Below are 14,416 nucleotides of genomic sequence, written 5' to 3' on the forward strand. Positions count from 1 at the left end.
TGTGTGTGTATACAACAGACTTCTTTCAGTTTCTATGTACCAGATCTACCCACAAGGCTTTGGTCAACCTAGGACTGTAGTAGAAACTCTTGGACACAGTACCATGCAGTGGGACTGAACCTGGAACCATGTTGTTGGGATTAGCCATACTTGTGTTGATTATCTTCTCCTACATAGATTATGCTCAGTAATACACATTACAAGTTGTCAGCCTGCTGTGACTGAGTTTTGGGGAGTTTTCTTTCTCCTAGGGAGGTTGTCAATTCTTGACACAAGTGCCACCAATTTTCAGAATGCTCACAGATGCGACAGATACAGTGGGGCACCCCCATCCAGCGCTAACAATTCCACTAATTTGTCCCACTGGACTGCTACTTGATCTTATGGGCTCCAGAACAATAAAAGGTGAAATGCCCTCAGTGCATTTTGAACTCAGATCACAGAGTATTGCAACAAGTGGATTAAATCATTGTATTCAATACTCTAAAGACTCAGCCAATTCACTGTAGAAATAAATATTCATCATCATCATCATCATCGTTTAACGTCCGCTTTCCATGCTGGCATGGGTTGGATGATTTGACTGAGGACTGGCGAACCAGATGGCTGCACCAAGCTCCAATCTTGATCTGGCAGAATTTCTACAGCCGGATGCCCTTCCTAACGCCAACATCTCCGAGAGTGTAGTGGATGCTTTTACATGCCACCGGCATGAGGGCCAGTCAGGTGGTACTGGCAACGGCCACGCTCAAATGGTGGTTTTTACATGCCACCTACACAGGAGCCAGTCCAGTGGCACTAGCAATGATCTCACTCGAATGTTTTTACATATGCCCCTGGCACAAGTGCTAGTAAGGCAACGCTGGTAATGGTCACACTTGAATATTGCATTTTACGTGCCACCAGCACGGAAGCCAGTTAGCTGCTCTGGCAACGATCATGCTCGGATGGTACTCCTAGCGCTCCGCTAGCACGGATGCCAGTCATCAAATTTGATTTTGATTTCACTTGCCTCAATAGGTCTTTGCAAACAGAGTTTAGTGTCCAATGAAGGGAAGGTACGCATAAGTGGACTGGTTACACCCCTAGCCTGGCATAGGCCACGAGGTTAGGGTCTCATTTGGCTTACTGGGTTTTCTCAGGTTTTCTCAAAATATTGCTAATACAAATCTGACATGTGCAATTGATGCAGTATTAAACTGAAATAGCCATCTATGTATCATGTCATCATGATCACCATCAACATTTGACATCCATTTTCCATGCTGGCATGGGTTGGATAGCTTGACAGGAACAGGCAAAGCCAGGGGTCACACCAGAATCTAGAATATTCTAGTCATCATCATCATCATCATCGTTTAACATCCGCTTTCCATGCTAGCATGGGTTGGACGAATGACTGAGGGCTGGCGAACCAGATGGCTGCACCAGGCTTCAATCTTGATCTGGCAGAGTTTCTACAGCTGGATGCCCTTTCTAACGCCAACCACTCTGAGAGTGTAATGGGTGCTTTTTACGTGCCGCTGGCACGGGGCCAGTCAGGTGGTACTGGCAACGACCTCACTCGAAACAGGTGCCAGTAAGGCGACGTTAGTAACAATCATGCTCGATGAGATTTATACAGGGTGCTATGAAAAACACTTCCCACATTTTACTGGTTCACTAATAGTTCAACCACAAGCACATGGTATTCACTAATCCAAACCATGATGGTAACTATTAAAACAAGATCAGTTAAACATCAGCTACATGAAGTTACCCTTGCCAACTGTCCGACTTCACTAGCTAATGTGCATCAATCAATTAAGATTTGAGATTCTGCTACTGCATTCTGTATTCTTGAAAATTACTCTCTTATCTCTCTCTATATATATAAAGCTGAAGTTGTCTGTGTATGGCAGGTTTGGTAACCTTCAACTAACACTATCTCCTCTGAGACCCTGCGGTGCAAGTTGACCAAAATTGAGAGTATGATAGAAGAAGGCTTGCTCTTCCTTCCGTAGAAGAAAAATTCAAATCGGACCATGTTAACACCAAAAATTATTTAAATCAAAAAGGTGCTTTTTTTCTATGAAAAATCCCTATTATTTACGATCTTTTGACTGCTGTGTCACCATTTTTCGGTGTATTTCGACCAGAAAAATGTTCACTTAAAGAGAATAACAAGCTATATAATGCAAAATTTTTACTTTTCAAAAATTCCAATTCTAAAGGATCAAAACAAACCCAAGCAACGCCGGGCGATACTGCTAGTTAAAAAATATTTTTATTTTCTGTTTTTTTCTCCTTGCAGCTATTACATATGAATGTATTCTTACTATCACACACATTGCACCAAATCAGGAATTATTAGATGATGCTTCCAGGGCGGTCAGCAAGTTCTTACACTCCAGTAATCAAAATCTGAAATACCTTGGTAAGTGTTAAGAGAATTTGATTTTGTATTAGTACTGTATGAAGTTTATTTATATTTCCTTATTGAACCACAACAACTCAGGGTCTAGTACAAGGGACATTGTTTTATCCCTTCTTCTATAAAAACCCCTTCTTCTTCATCTTCTTCTTCTTCTTCTTCTTCTTTCCCTTCTTCTTCTTTTCCTCCTCCTCCTCCTCATCATTTTCATCATCATTATCATTCTTCATTCTCATCATCATCATCATCATCATTCTCATCATCATTCTCATCATCATCATCATTCTCATCATCATCATCATTCTCATCATCATCATCATCATTCTCATCATCATCATTCTCATCATCATCATCATTCATCATTCTCATCAGCATTATCATTCATCATCATCATCATCATCATCATTCTCATCATCATTCTCATCATCATCATTCTCATCATCATTCATCATTCATCATTCTCATCATCATCATCATTCTCATCATCATCATCATCATCATCATCATTCTCATCATCATCATTCTCATCATCATCATCATTCATTATTCTCATCAGCATTATCATTCATCATCATCCTCATCATCATCATCATCACTATAATGTTATTCCACTTTGAAATATTCTCTCATTGGCAGGAATGAAGTCACTCACTGCACTGGTGATCGTTGCACCTAAGTATGCTGTAGAATATCAAATGATTATTATGGAATATCTTGAGAATCCTGATCCAGCAATCCAAAGAAAGGTATGTTATTATTTACAAGCTTTCATTAGTCATGGTCTGCGAGTAACGCTTAACTGTGAAGCCTTGACAGAGACATTATCTATTTTAAGGCGGCGAGTTGGCAGAATCGTTAACACGCCGGGCGAAATGCTTAGCGGTATTTCTCCTGTCGTTACGTTCTGAGTTCAAATTCCGCCGAGGTCAACTTTGCCTTTCATCCTTTCGGGGTTGATAAATTAAGTACCAGTTATGCACTGGGATCGATGTAATCGACTTAATCCATTTGTCTGTCCTTGTTTATCCCCTTTATGTTTATCCCCTTGTGGGCAATAAAGAAATAAGAAACATTATCTATCCTATATGCAACATTTGTTTCTACAGAATGCAATTGAAGACATAATCTAATATCAATACAATGTCGTATTGTAAGACAGTTGATAAATGATATCAATTGTAATATATATATGTATATTACATTGATAATATTTCTCTTTAAGTGAAAGGTAAATCGTATGATGCTTGTGTATGAACAGCTCTACTCCATGGTAGTAAAAGAACAAGAGTGGGATGAAGGCTGTATGCTCTGCTGGATGTGCAGCATCAGTGTACATGAACGACAAAGTGCAAGTATGTTGAGAATAAAAATGGGCATAAGAGGAATCAAATAGAGCATTATTATTATTATTATTATTATTATTATCATTATTATTATTATTATTATTATTATTATTATTATTATTATTATTATTATTATTATTATTATTATCGTTATTATTATTATTATTTTTTTTTTAATGATATTTTTTGTAAATAATTGTTTTCTGACTTTCAGACTCTAGAATTGATGTACCAAATTGCCAACCCTGCTAACATTAAAGTAATAAGTCAACATCTGCTAAAGTATATCTCCAAAGCAAGTCATGATCCATTTTGGCAAGCTGATATTGTCGCCAAATTGTTCAGCCTGGTGGAGAAATATCCTTTTCACTTTTGAAGATGTCTCAGTCTTCAGCAAACTTCTTTGCAATCCGTTTTTTTTTTAAAAGTTCAATTCCAGATTCAAGTGTCATTTTATATCATGTATCATGTACATCAATAATGCTTTTACAAAAGAGGTGGAAAAAGTGTTACACAAAGGCATTTCTGTTTCCTTTCTAAATGCCAGAACTATTGACAGAGTCAGTAAAGTATCTCTTATTATAAAAGGCAGATTTTATCTGCCTCCCTTTGTAACTTATAGAAATCTACAATATAGGATTTCTTCAATTACAATTTACCTAGCATTTTTAAGAGTAGAATGCATCGGGTCATGCCAGGTCCAGTTTTTAAAATTTAAACTCCAATTAAGCAAAATTTACAGAAAACTCACATTCTGGTGTGTATGTCAAATGTTTTTCTTAATGTGGTTTACACCACACGCAAACGCACACACACACAAAGGGAGCGAATTGTTTCACTGACGCTATCACCCTTCTCCTCCTTTGTCTTTGCAAGTTTGCAGCTATTAAAGTGAAAACAATGAATCCGACAGCGATAAAGAAAACAAATTGGTACCTGAATGGAGTGAAAATTTAAAAACTGTTTCTTTCGGTGATTTTTCTGAAGAAACTGCACCAAGCCACAGACTTTCCCAGAAGAGTAAAGCCTTAGACTATTTCTATTTACTTTTTCAAATGAGCCCATTTGAAATCATTACGGCAGAAACGAAACGTTACGCTAAACGTAAACAAAACGAAAGAAAGGATAGTTTGTTATTTCCCACAACCTTAATGAAATTAAGGCCTATTTTGCCATAAATATTATTATGGGTATCAGAAAGTTACCCAGAATAACAAATTCTATCGTAAAATTTTGTTGTATACCCAATTGAATATTAGCTAATAACCCATTTTCTATAGCGATGTTTGAACAAAATTTTAATAATTTTATATATTGTTGAATTTACCTGTATCTACCTGCAATTAGAGTCACTTTGTGACAAAAATTATAGTATAGAATTGGTTGAGGACATTTCATTAAATTATCTTCCAAAATTCACGTTAATATATTGAAAAATAAAAAAGTTATTGTTGTTTAATGAAACCAGACTAAATTTATGATTACGTTAGAAATTAATTGAAACACATAAGGGGTGTATTTTGGTCAGAAATATAGTAACGAAAGGGTTAAGAAAAACCAAAAAATATTTTATTCTTTATAAATGTTGTATTCAAAATAACATTTTCTTTTAAGAATGTGTATATAACAAAGTATGTGTATATAACTACGTGACTTATATCTTTATATATAAGAGTGAAGTTGTGTGTCTGTCTCCTACGATTTACATTCCTAACTACTCCCACATTTTGCGGTGCAGTGTAACCAAAACCGGGTATCTTATAGTCATGAGTCATATCGAGCCCTTCTGGGTATTAGCGCGCGTCTACGATGAGTCTACGATTTAAAAAAATTTACTATCATATTTTTCCATTTTAATGCATTTTTTCGCTATTATATAAGGGAAGTAACTCTCTAAAAATATCTACGATGTGTCAACGATTTAAAAAGAAATTTACCTTAATTTTTTTTCCATTTTTAATGCATTTTTTTCCTACTTTTTTGGCTATAACTCTCTAAAAATGCATATATAGTTATTTCCCTTACAAACCCGAGCAACGCCGGGCGATACTGCTAGTCTATATATATAAGCAGCAAAATGTCTGTGTGTGTGTGTGTGCGTGTCCTTTATACAAATCCACAATTTTTCAGTTAGAGGGCTCGCACTTTCTATGGTCATTCAAAACCGTCCAAGGGTGGTCGTGCACATCTTTACATTTCCCCAGTCACCCCGCAAAGCCATTAAAAAATCAATAGAAGTGACTTTTTTGTGAAATTTCTATCCAAAACCCAATCAAAATGCCCGAAACTTGATACGCCAATTGAATGCCAGCTAGCTGTATGTGATTGGTCAGAGATTTGGACAGTACTCGCGTCTATGTGCATACGCACGCAGCTGTATATGCATGCACTAGCACTATGACCCGGCGTTGCCGGGCCATAGTTCTAGTTAGACTGATAAAATATTTTGTGGGATTTGCTTATAATCTTTTGCACTCTGAGTTCAAATCCCATCGGAGTGGACTTTGCTGCTCTACTTCAAGGATCACTAAAGGCAGTACCCAGTGGCGTAGCTAGGGTAAAGCTGCTAAAATGTGCCCCACCTCCACCACGACCACTATAAAATCTACGATATTATATAGTACTTAATTGTTACAAGTAATTAATTGTTTTAAGGCAATATTTTAGGAATAAGTACATTACTAGGGTTCATTTACCTGCTGGTTCAGTCCAGCCTGTAATTCAAAATATATTTTTTGAAGGTTTACTTCTGCGAAACCTCCCTATTTTAGGCATTTAAATGCACCAGCTTCGCCAGTTGAAACATTAAAAAACCCAATGCGTGAAATGAGATGTAATAAAAAAAATACAATTGTTTAAAGTCTCTTCTTTCTTGCGTTTGATGAGGTACCCCTGCTTCAATTGGCACCTGGATCATATGCACACTCCCCCATTACGCAGCTGGTAGTACCACATGAATACTGACAAGACTGTCTGTATAATCAATTGTTTCTCCTACCAATTTGTTACCTTGACAGAAACCATTTTTAAGGGCGAAAGGCTTAGCGGTATTTTGTCTGTCGCTACGTTCTGAGTTCAAATTCCGCCGAGGTCGACTTTGCCTTTCATCCTTTCAGGGTCGATTAAATAAGTACCAGTTTCGCACTGGGGTCGATGTAATCGACTTAAACCCTTTGTCTGTCCTTGTTTGTCCTCTCTGTGTTTAGCCCCTTGTGGGTAGTAAAGAAATAGGTTTTTCATCTGCTGCTGCGTTCTGAGTTCAAATTCCGCCGAGGTTAACTTTGCCTTTCATCCTTTCGGAGTCGATAAATTAAGTACCAGTTACGCACTGGGGTCAATATAATCGACATAATCCCTTTGTCTGTCCCCTCTATGTTTAGCCCCTTGTGGGCAATAAAGAAATAAGAAACGTTAGCATAGCACACCAGGCGAAATGCTTAGCGGTATTTAATCTGCCGCTACTTTCTGAGTTCAAATTCCGCCGAGGTCAATTTTGCTTTTCATCCTTTCAGGGTCGATAAATTAAGTACCAGTTACTCACTGAGGTCAATGTAATCGACTTAATCTGTTTGTCTGCTCTTGTTTGTCCCCTCTATGTTTAGCCCCTTGTGGGCAATAAAGAAATAAGAAACCATTTTTAACTAAATATATATATATATCAAGAATACTTAACGGAATCATCCTATAACTATAACATCAATACAATGAGGCTTACAAAGTGAATGTTGTTTTTTTTTATGAAAATATCAATATTTTAAATTCCTTGACCTCTTTTTACACTATCAAGCTGTGATAAATGGTATGTTGACACGATTAATAAATTATTAGAAGTTACCAAAGGAAATATTCCCAATGAGATTGTCTACAGACTTCTAAATGTAATTGACAATGGTGAGTATATCTTTTATCTTTTACTTGTATCAGTCTGTTGAAAGCAGCCATGTTAGGGCACCACCGTGAAGGGTTTTTTTTAGTTGAGCAAATTGAACCTAGGACCTATTTTTTTAACCTTAGTATTTATTTTATCAGACTCTTTTGCCGAACCACTAAGTTAGGGGTACGTAAACACATCAACACCAGCTGTCAAGTGGTAATGGTGGGCAAACACAAATGCAAAGACACACACACATGTATATGATAGAATTCTTTCCGTTTCCAAATCTGCTTACAATGCTTTAGTTGACCTTAGTCTATAGTAGAAGACATTTGACCTGGGTGCCATGCAGTGGGACTGAACTCAGAACCATGTGGTTGGGAAGCAAGCTTGTTAACACACAGTCACACCTGCTCATGTGTATATATAGTTTTAGTTACCAAAATCCCTGAAGTGCTGCCATCTGCTCCAGATATGAAATAGCTAAAAAATATTCTGTAATATAAGCAAGATTGTCATCGTCGTCATCACCATCGTGATTGTTTTAATGTTCTCTTTTCCATGTTTGCATGGTTCAAATGGAATTTTTGGGGACAGGTTTTCTATGTCCATATGCTCTTCTTGTAGCCAGACATGTTTCTTCATGGAAGATTAGAGATAGAACCGTGTTTGTATGACAGGATTCATTTACAACCACCACATGGTATGTAGACAAGAAATTGGGGCTGGTGAAGCATTAGAAATTCTCCAACTACCATTTCTGACTCATTCTGGAGGTATGGCAATGATTCAAATCCTGCTGCCACACATGGTCTTCTAGCAGCACCCTCTCCAGCCACAGTTTGACAACAGTCTCCAGCAGCTTCATATAGCCATCTGAATTGAGCCTAAGGCCTTGCTCAAAGGTGTAGGATGGCATATTACCCTCAATGGAGACTCACCCAAAGACCCACACATTTTGTGAGAACTTGGTTTCGTGATGTCCATACCATGTCTTACAATCTTTACAGTGTTCACAGAACATCGAGCGGCAGTCATGATGTCAGCATTATGATAATAATAATAATGAGATTATTGTATACAGTGCTCAGGTGCACCACAACTTGTCAGAAAGTGCGTATAAAGCATATGCAGTAATGTACAAATGTCTGGAAAGCGAACAATGTATGAGTCAAATACATGCTTGCATGTATTTATGGAGGGTAGAAAATCAGGTGTAGTGTTAGCGATACCCAGTGCAAATCATCGTGATACTAGTAATTCTTTTCCAGTATTCAGATGGCTTCCAGCCTTTCATGTTAGCTAACTTCTTCTTAACCACAACTTTAATCTCTATGCTCACCAACACCATTGACTGTTCACCAATATAGCAAGCTGTTCCTGAAAACAGGAAACATAGAAAAAAATTATCAAACACCCTGTAGTTATACAACAGTGATCTCATTCTCGCCCACAACATCATAAGCGGGAAGTGTAACCTCTCGAAAGAGCTGTTCTTCACTCCTGCTCTGGAGCGTCGGCTGCGGGGTCATTCCGAAAAGCTCTACCTGCGACGATTTCATCTCAATCGAAGGAGAGGAGCTTTCTCCGTCCGGGTTGCGGATCCGTGGAACAAGCTGCCAGACGAGATGGTGAAGATGCCGACGACCGCTTTGTTCAAAGCCTCCCTGGACCTCAAGTGGCCTGAACTCTTTACATGAACACCACCCTGTACTTAACTCCATGTCCCCCTACATGCCCTTGCTATTTGCTTTTGAGCCAAATTAACTAACTAACTAACTAACAGTAGTTCTCCATCTTCTGTTGCTCAGCACTCAATTTCACTGAATGGCATTTTACAAATGCTTTGTCAAGAAAAAAAAGTCAATTGAAAGCTCTTTTACTTGTTTCAGTCATTTGACTGCGGCCATGCTGGAGCACCACCTTTAGTCGACCAAATCGACCCCAGGTCTTATTCTTTGTAAGCCCAGTACTTATTCTATCGGTCTCGTTTGCCGAACCGCTAAATTACGGGGACGTAAACACACCAGCATCAGTTGTCAAGCGATGTTAGGGTAACAAACACAGACACACAAACATATACACACACATACATATATATATATATATATATACATACATATACATATATACGACGAGCTTCTTTCAGTTTCCGTCTACCAAATCCACTCACAAGGCTTTGGTCGGCCCGAGGCTATAGTAGAAGACATTTGCCCAAGGTGCCATGCAGTGGGACTGAAACCTGGAACCATGTGGTTGGTAAGCAAGCTACTTACCACACAGCCACTCTGGGTGTTTTTTTAAATCCAACCACAGTTAATTTTGTGCAGCAGTGGTTTATTATTTATAATTTCTTATTCTGTTCAGGATGTGTCACTTTTTATATGCTTTGTGGACTAGAGCTCCTGATGCTAACTTTTGTAAGGAAATTACTAAATAAGCCAAGGGTTTATATAATGAAATTATGTTTGTTCATGGTGCATGTTCCTGATCAGTAATAACACAATCTCCTACTCATATTTTAATCATATGTATATGTGTGTATTTATGATGGGCTTCCACGCAGTTTCCTTCTACTAAATCTACTTGCAAGTTTTTTGGTTAACCCAGAACTTGTTCAATGTGCTGCAGAATGAGACTGAACCCAAAACCACATGGTTAGAAAGCAAACTTAACCAAACAACCACCATTGCACTGATCCTTTCTGCTATAGGCACAAGGCCTGAAATTTTGTGTGAGGAGTCTAGATGACTTATACTTATTTTATTGACCCTTGAAAGGATAAAAGTTCACCTTCGAAGACCTTAAACTCAGAACGTAAAGCCAGAAGTGCCACTAAGCATTTCGTCCAGCATGCTAACAATTCTGCCAGCTCACCACCTACATCATCATCATCATCATCAGCATCATCATCATCATCATCTAACATCTGTTTTCCTTGCTGACATGGGTTGGACGGTTTGACAGGGGCTGGTTCAGATAGAAGACTGCACCAATGTCTGTTTTGGTAGGGGTTTTTATGGTTGGATGCCTTTCCTAACACCCAACCACCTTGCAGAGTGCACTAACAATCCATAAACAAAAGTAGCAAAGAAGAAAGACCCTATTATTAAAAATGAAACCTAAGCACAATTCAACCCCATTCATATCCGTCTGTTATTTCTTGCAGCTTCTAAGAAGGACAAGGAATTTTCTCATTACATGTTCACATGTTACATGGAATACCTTCAGAAAGAGTCACTTCCCAACACCATTATTCAGGTGGCAGTCTGGGTAAGATCCTACAATTTTTACAACACTTTTTACGTCTTTTTACCTTTCCTTTTTGTTTTTGTCCTTCTCTCTTCCATCTGCTTTCTATTCTTTCCCCCTTTCTCTTTTTTCCCCCTTCTCTTCCTACCATTCTTTCTTTCTTATCTTCCTTCAATCTTTTCCCTCTTTCCTGTCTTTCTCTCTTTCAGTCCATTCCTTTCCTTCCTTCCTTCTTTTCTTCTTTCCTCCCTTCCTTCATTCTTTTCTTTCTTTTTTCTTCCATTCTTTCTTCAACTCCTTCCTTCCTCCATTCTTTCTTTTCTTTCTTTTTCTTCAATTCTTTCTTCGATCTCTTCCTTCCTCCCTTCTTTTTCTTTTCTTTCTTTTTCCTTCCAATTCTTTCTTCAATCTCTTCTTTCCCCTCCTTCCTCCCTTCCTTCCTTATTCTTTTCTTTCTTTTTCCTTCCTTCTTTTCTTCCTTTCTCCCTTCCTTCATTCTTTCTTTTCTTTCCTTTTCCTTCCAATTCTTTCTTCAATCTCTTCCTTCCTTTTTCCATTCCTTCATTCTTTTTCTTTTTCATTCCATTCTTTCTTCAATCTCTTCCTTCCTTTTTCCATTCCTTCATTCTTTTTCTTTTCATTCCATTCCTTCTTCAATCTCTTCCTTCCTTCATTCTTTCTTTTCATTCTTGTATCTTTTCTTATCCTCTGTCTTCCCTCCTTTCTCAAGAAAAAAAAAAAAAATCAGAATGCAAATGAGAAGAACCCACTTATCTGAGAACCCTATCCCCTTCTTTTTCCAGGTGATCAGTGAGAACCCTTGTGAAGTTAGTAAGTCATTGCCAACTACGGATATTGTCAGTATTTTGTTGTCTCATTTCTGTAACAAAACCACTTCTGATGAAAGCCGCTGCTGGATATGGACAGCAATGACTAAAATAATACACACCTTGGATCATGAATCTACCCTTTTGGCCCTTAATTCTCTTGATGTTGCTGGTATAAATATGTCTTCAGAAACGAACCAAGTAAGAACAAATTCTATTATTTCTGTAAGAACCCATCTCTAACCATCTCTCACTCTCCCATGCACCCTTCCAAACACTACCCATTCACTCACACTCCCTGATCCCCTGTCCCCACTCATTTTTACTTTCTTTGTATCATGGCAGTTCACCCTGACACTTCATCGACATTATTCTTATCTCTGGCCTGTTCCACCCTGACCACTCACATCTTATCATATAATAATCATCATCATCGTCATCATCATCGTTTAACGTCTACTTTCCATGCTAGCATGGGTTTGACGATTTTGACAGGGCTGGCGAACCAGATGTTTGCACCAGGCTCCAATCTTAAAAAGGGTGTTAGACAGGTGGAGTTTGAAAAGGCTCTCAGAGTTATTGTTTGTAAGATGGTTAATAATTTTATGGGTGTCTACCAAGTCTGGCAGCTGACTTGGTAGACATCCATAAAATTATTAACCATCTTACAAACAATAACTCTGAGCACCTTTTCAAACTCCACCTGTCTAACACCCGTGGACATGTTTACAAATCCAGAAAACAGCACAGCTCCCATGACTTTAGGAAACATTTTTTCACGCTAAGAGTTGCTGAAGCATGGAACAAACTGCTGGCATCAGTTGTTAGTTATCGGAGCACTGCATCCTTCAAAACTTCCATGCTTCCTGAGATTCGCCAACACTACACTTGATTTTCTCCCCTCCATACACACGCAAGCATGTATCTGACTCATACACTGTTCACACCCCAGACATTTGTACATTACTGCATATGCTTTATATGCACTTTTGACAAGTTGTGGTGCACCTGAGCACTGTGTGTATGCATGTCTGTGTTTGATTCCCACCACCATTACTTGACAACCGATGTTGGTGTGTTTACGTCTGTCAGCTAGCAGTTCGGCAAAGACGACCGATAGAATAAATTCTAGGCTTACAAAGAATAAGTCCTGCAGTCGATATCTTCAACTAAAAACCTATAAGGTGGTGCTCCAGCATGGCTGCTGTCGAATGACTGCAGTAAAAGAACTAGTAAAAGAATAAAGGAACAACCTAGCATGGCCCACAGACTTTGGGCTGAAATACATAAAAGAATGTGTACGTAAAGGGAGGTAATTATCTTATTAGAGTAATGTCCCTTGAACTGTTGTAATTTCCTTCTGCAAATTGAAATCACCAGATTGATAATTGATTCATTTCGCAAAATAAAAAGGAAGTCAATATCATATTTCATGTTTAGTGGTTGGTGTTAGGAAGGGCATCCAGCTGTAGAAACTTTGCCAGATCAGATTGGAGTCTGGTACAGCTTGCCAGTCCGCAGTCAAACCGTCCAACCCATGCCAGCATGGAAAGCGTACATTAACCGATGACGATTATGATGATTATGAGAAATCTGTATGTTTGTTACAATCACTTGCTGAGACACACCCAAGGTCCTAAGGCGAGTGAAGGATAAGAGATGTTACGGTATGACTGAAAGCTTGGGGAAAAGAAGTGGCAGGGGCAGTAGCGAAATATCTTCATGTAATACAACACAGACATTTAAATTGATAGATTTTGTCCTAAGGATGCAGTACTTGTCAGCACAATCTTTTGGATTTCTTTGAGACATGGTTCTCCTGGGATATTATCTAGATGTTTCTGACATCCCCTTCTTATCATACTTAGGGCACCCACAATAACAGGAACAGTTCTCGCTTTAAGATGCCACATCTTTTGTATTTCAATTTCCAGATCCTTGTATTTTGAGTTTCTCCATTTCTTTTGGAGATACATTGTCATCTGTTTGGATTGATACATCAATTAGAAGGCATATTTTTCTTGATTTCTAACAACTATATCCAGTCTATTTGCCTTGATTTCTCTGTCTGTGTGCTTTGGCATATCCCAGAGTATGGTTGTGTTTTTCATTTTCTGAGACCTTTTCTAGGATATGTTTATACCATCTTTCTGTTGTCATTCCATAGTGTTAGTATAGTTTCCAGTGTATGTAGGTCCCAACTCTGTCATATTTGTGGATATATTCCTTCTCAGCCAGGATTGGGCAGTCAGAGATAATATCAAAAGCAAAATCAAATTCGATGACTGGCGTCAGTGCTAGCAGGGTGCAAAGAGCACCATACGAGTTTGATTATTGACAGCGGCTAACCGACTTCCATGCTAGTGACACTTAAGGGGCACCATTCGAACGTGATCGTTACCAGCGTCACCTTACTGGCACCTGTGCCCATGCTAGTAGGATGCCAAGGGCATCATTCGAGCGTGATCATTACCAAAATCGCCTTCTGGCACCCGTGCTGGTGGCATGTATAAAAAGATTCGAGCGAGGTCGTTGCCAGTACCGCCTGACTGGCCCCCGTGCCGGTGGCACGTAAAGAGCACCCACTACACTCACGGAGTGGTTGGCGTTAGGAAGGGCATCCAGCTGTAGAAACTCTGCCAGATCAAGACTGGAGCCTGGTGCAGCCATCTGGTTCGCCAGCCCTCAGTCAAAATCGTCCAACCCA

At 38.8% G+C, this 14,416-nt stretch overlaps 1 protein-coding gene across 2 annotated transcripts in view; it reads left to right on the forward strand.

The window, feature by feature from the left end:
- LOC115216624 (AP-4 complex subunit epsilon-1) overlaps positions 1-14,416 on the forward strand; it is a 56,408-nt gene that overhangs the window by 13,598 nt on the left and 28,394 nt on the right. For both annotated transcript variants that reach the window (XM_029786107.2, XM_029786108.2), the window contains exons 9-14: positions 2,294-2,416; positions 3,050-3,159; positions 3,971-4,113; positions 7,535-7,647; positions 10,800-10,903; positions 11,686-11,910. In XM_029786107.2, coding sequence (XP_029641967.1) covers positions 2,294-2,416; positions 3,050-3,159; positions 3,971-4,113; positions 7,535-7,647; positions 10,800-10,903; positions 11,686-11,910 — 818 coding nt within the window. The remainder of the gene's footprint in view (positions 1-2,293; positions 2,417-3,049; positions 3,160-3,970; positions 4,114-7,534; positions 7,648-10,799; positions 10,904-11,685; positions 11,911-14,416) is intronic.

Source organism: Octopus sinensis, linkage group LG10 (assembly GCF_006345805.1).
Source record: "Octopus sinensis linkage group LG10, ASM634580v1, whole genome shotgun sequence".
Lineage (NCBI taxonomy): Eukaryota > Metazoa > Mollusca > Cephalopoda > Octopoda > Octopodidae > Octopus > Octopus sinensis.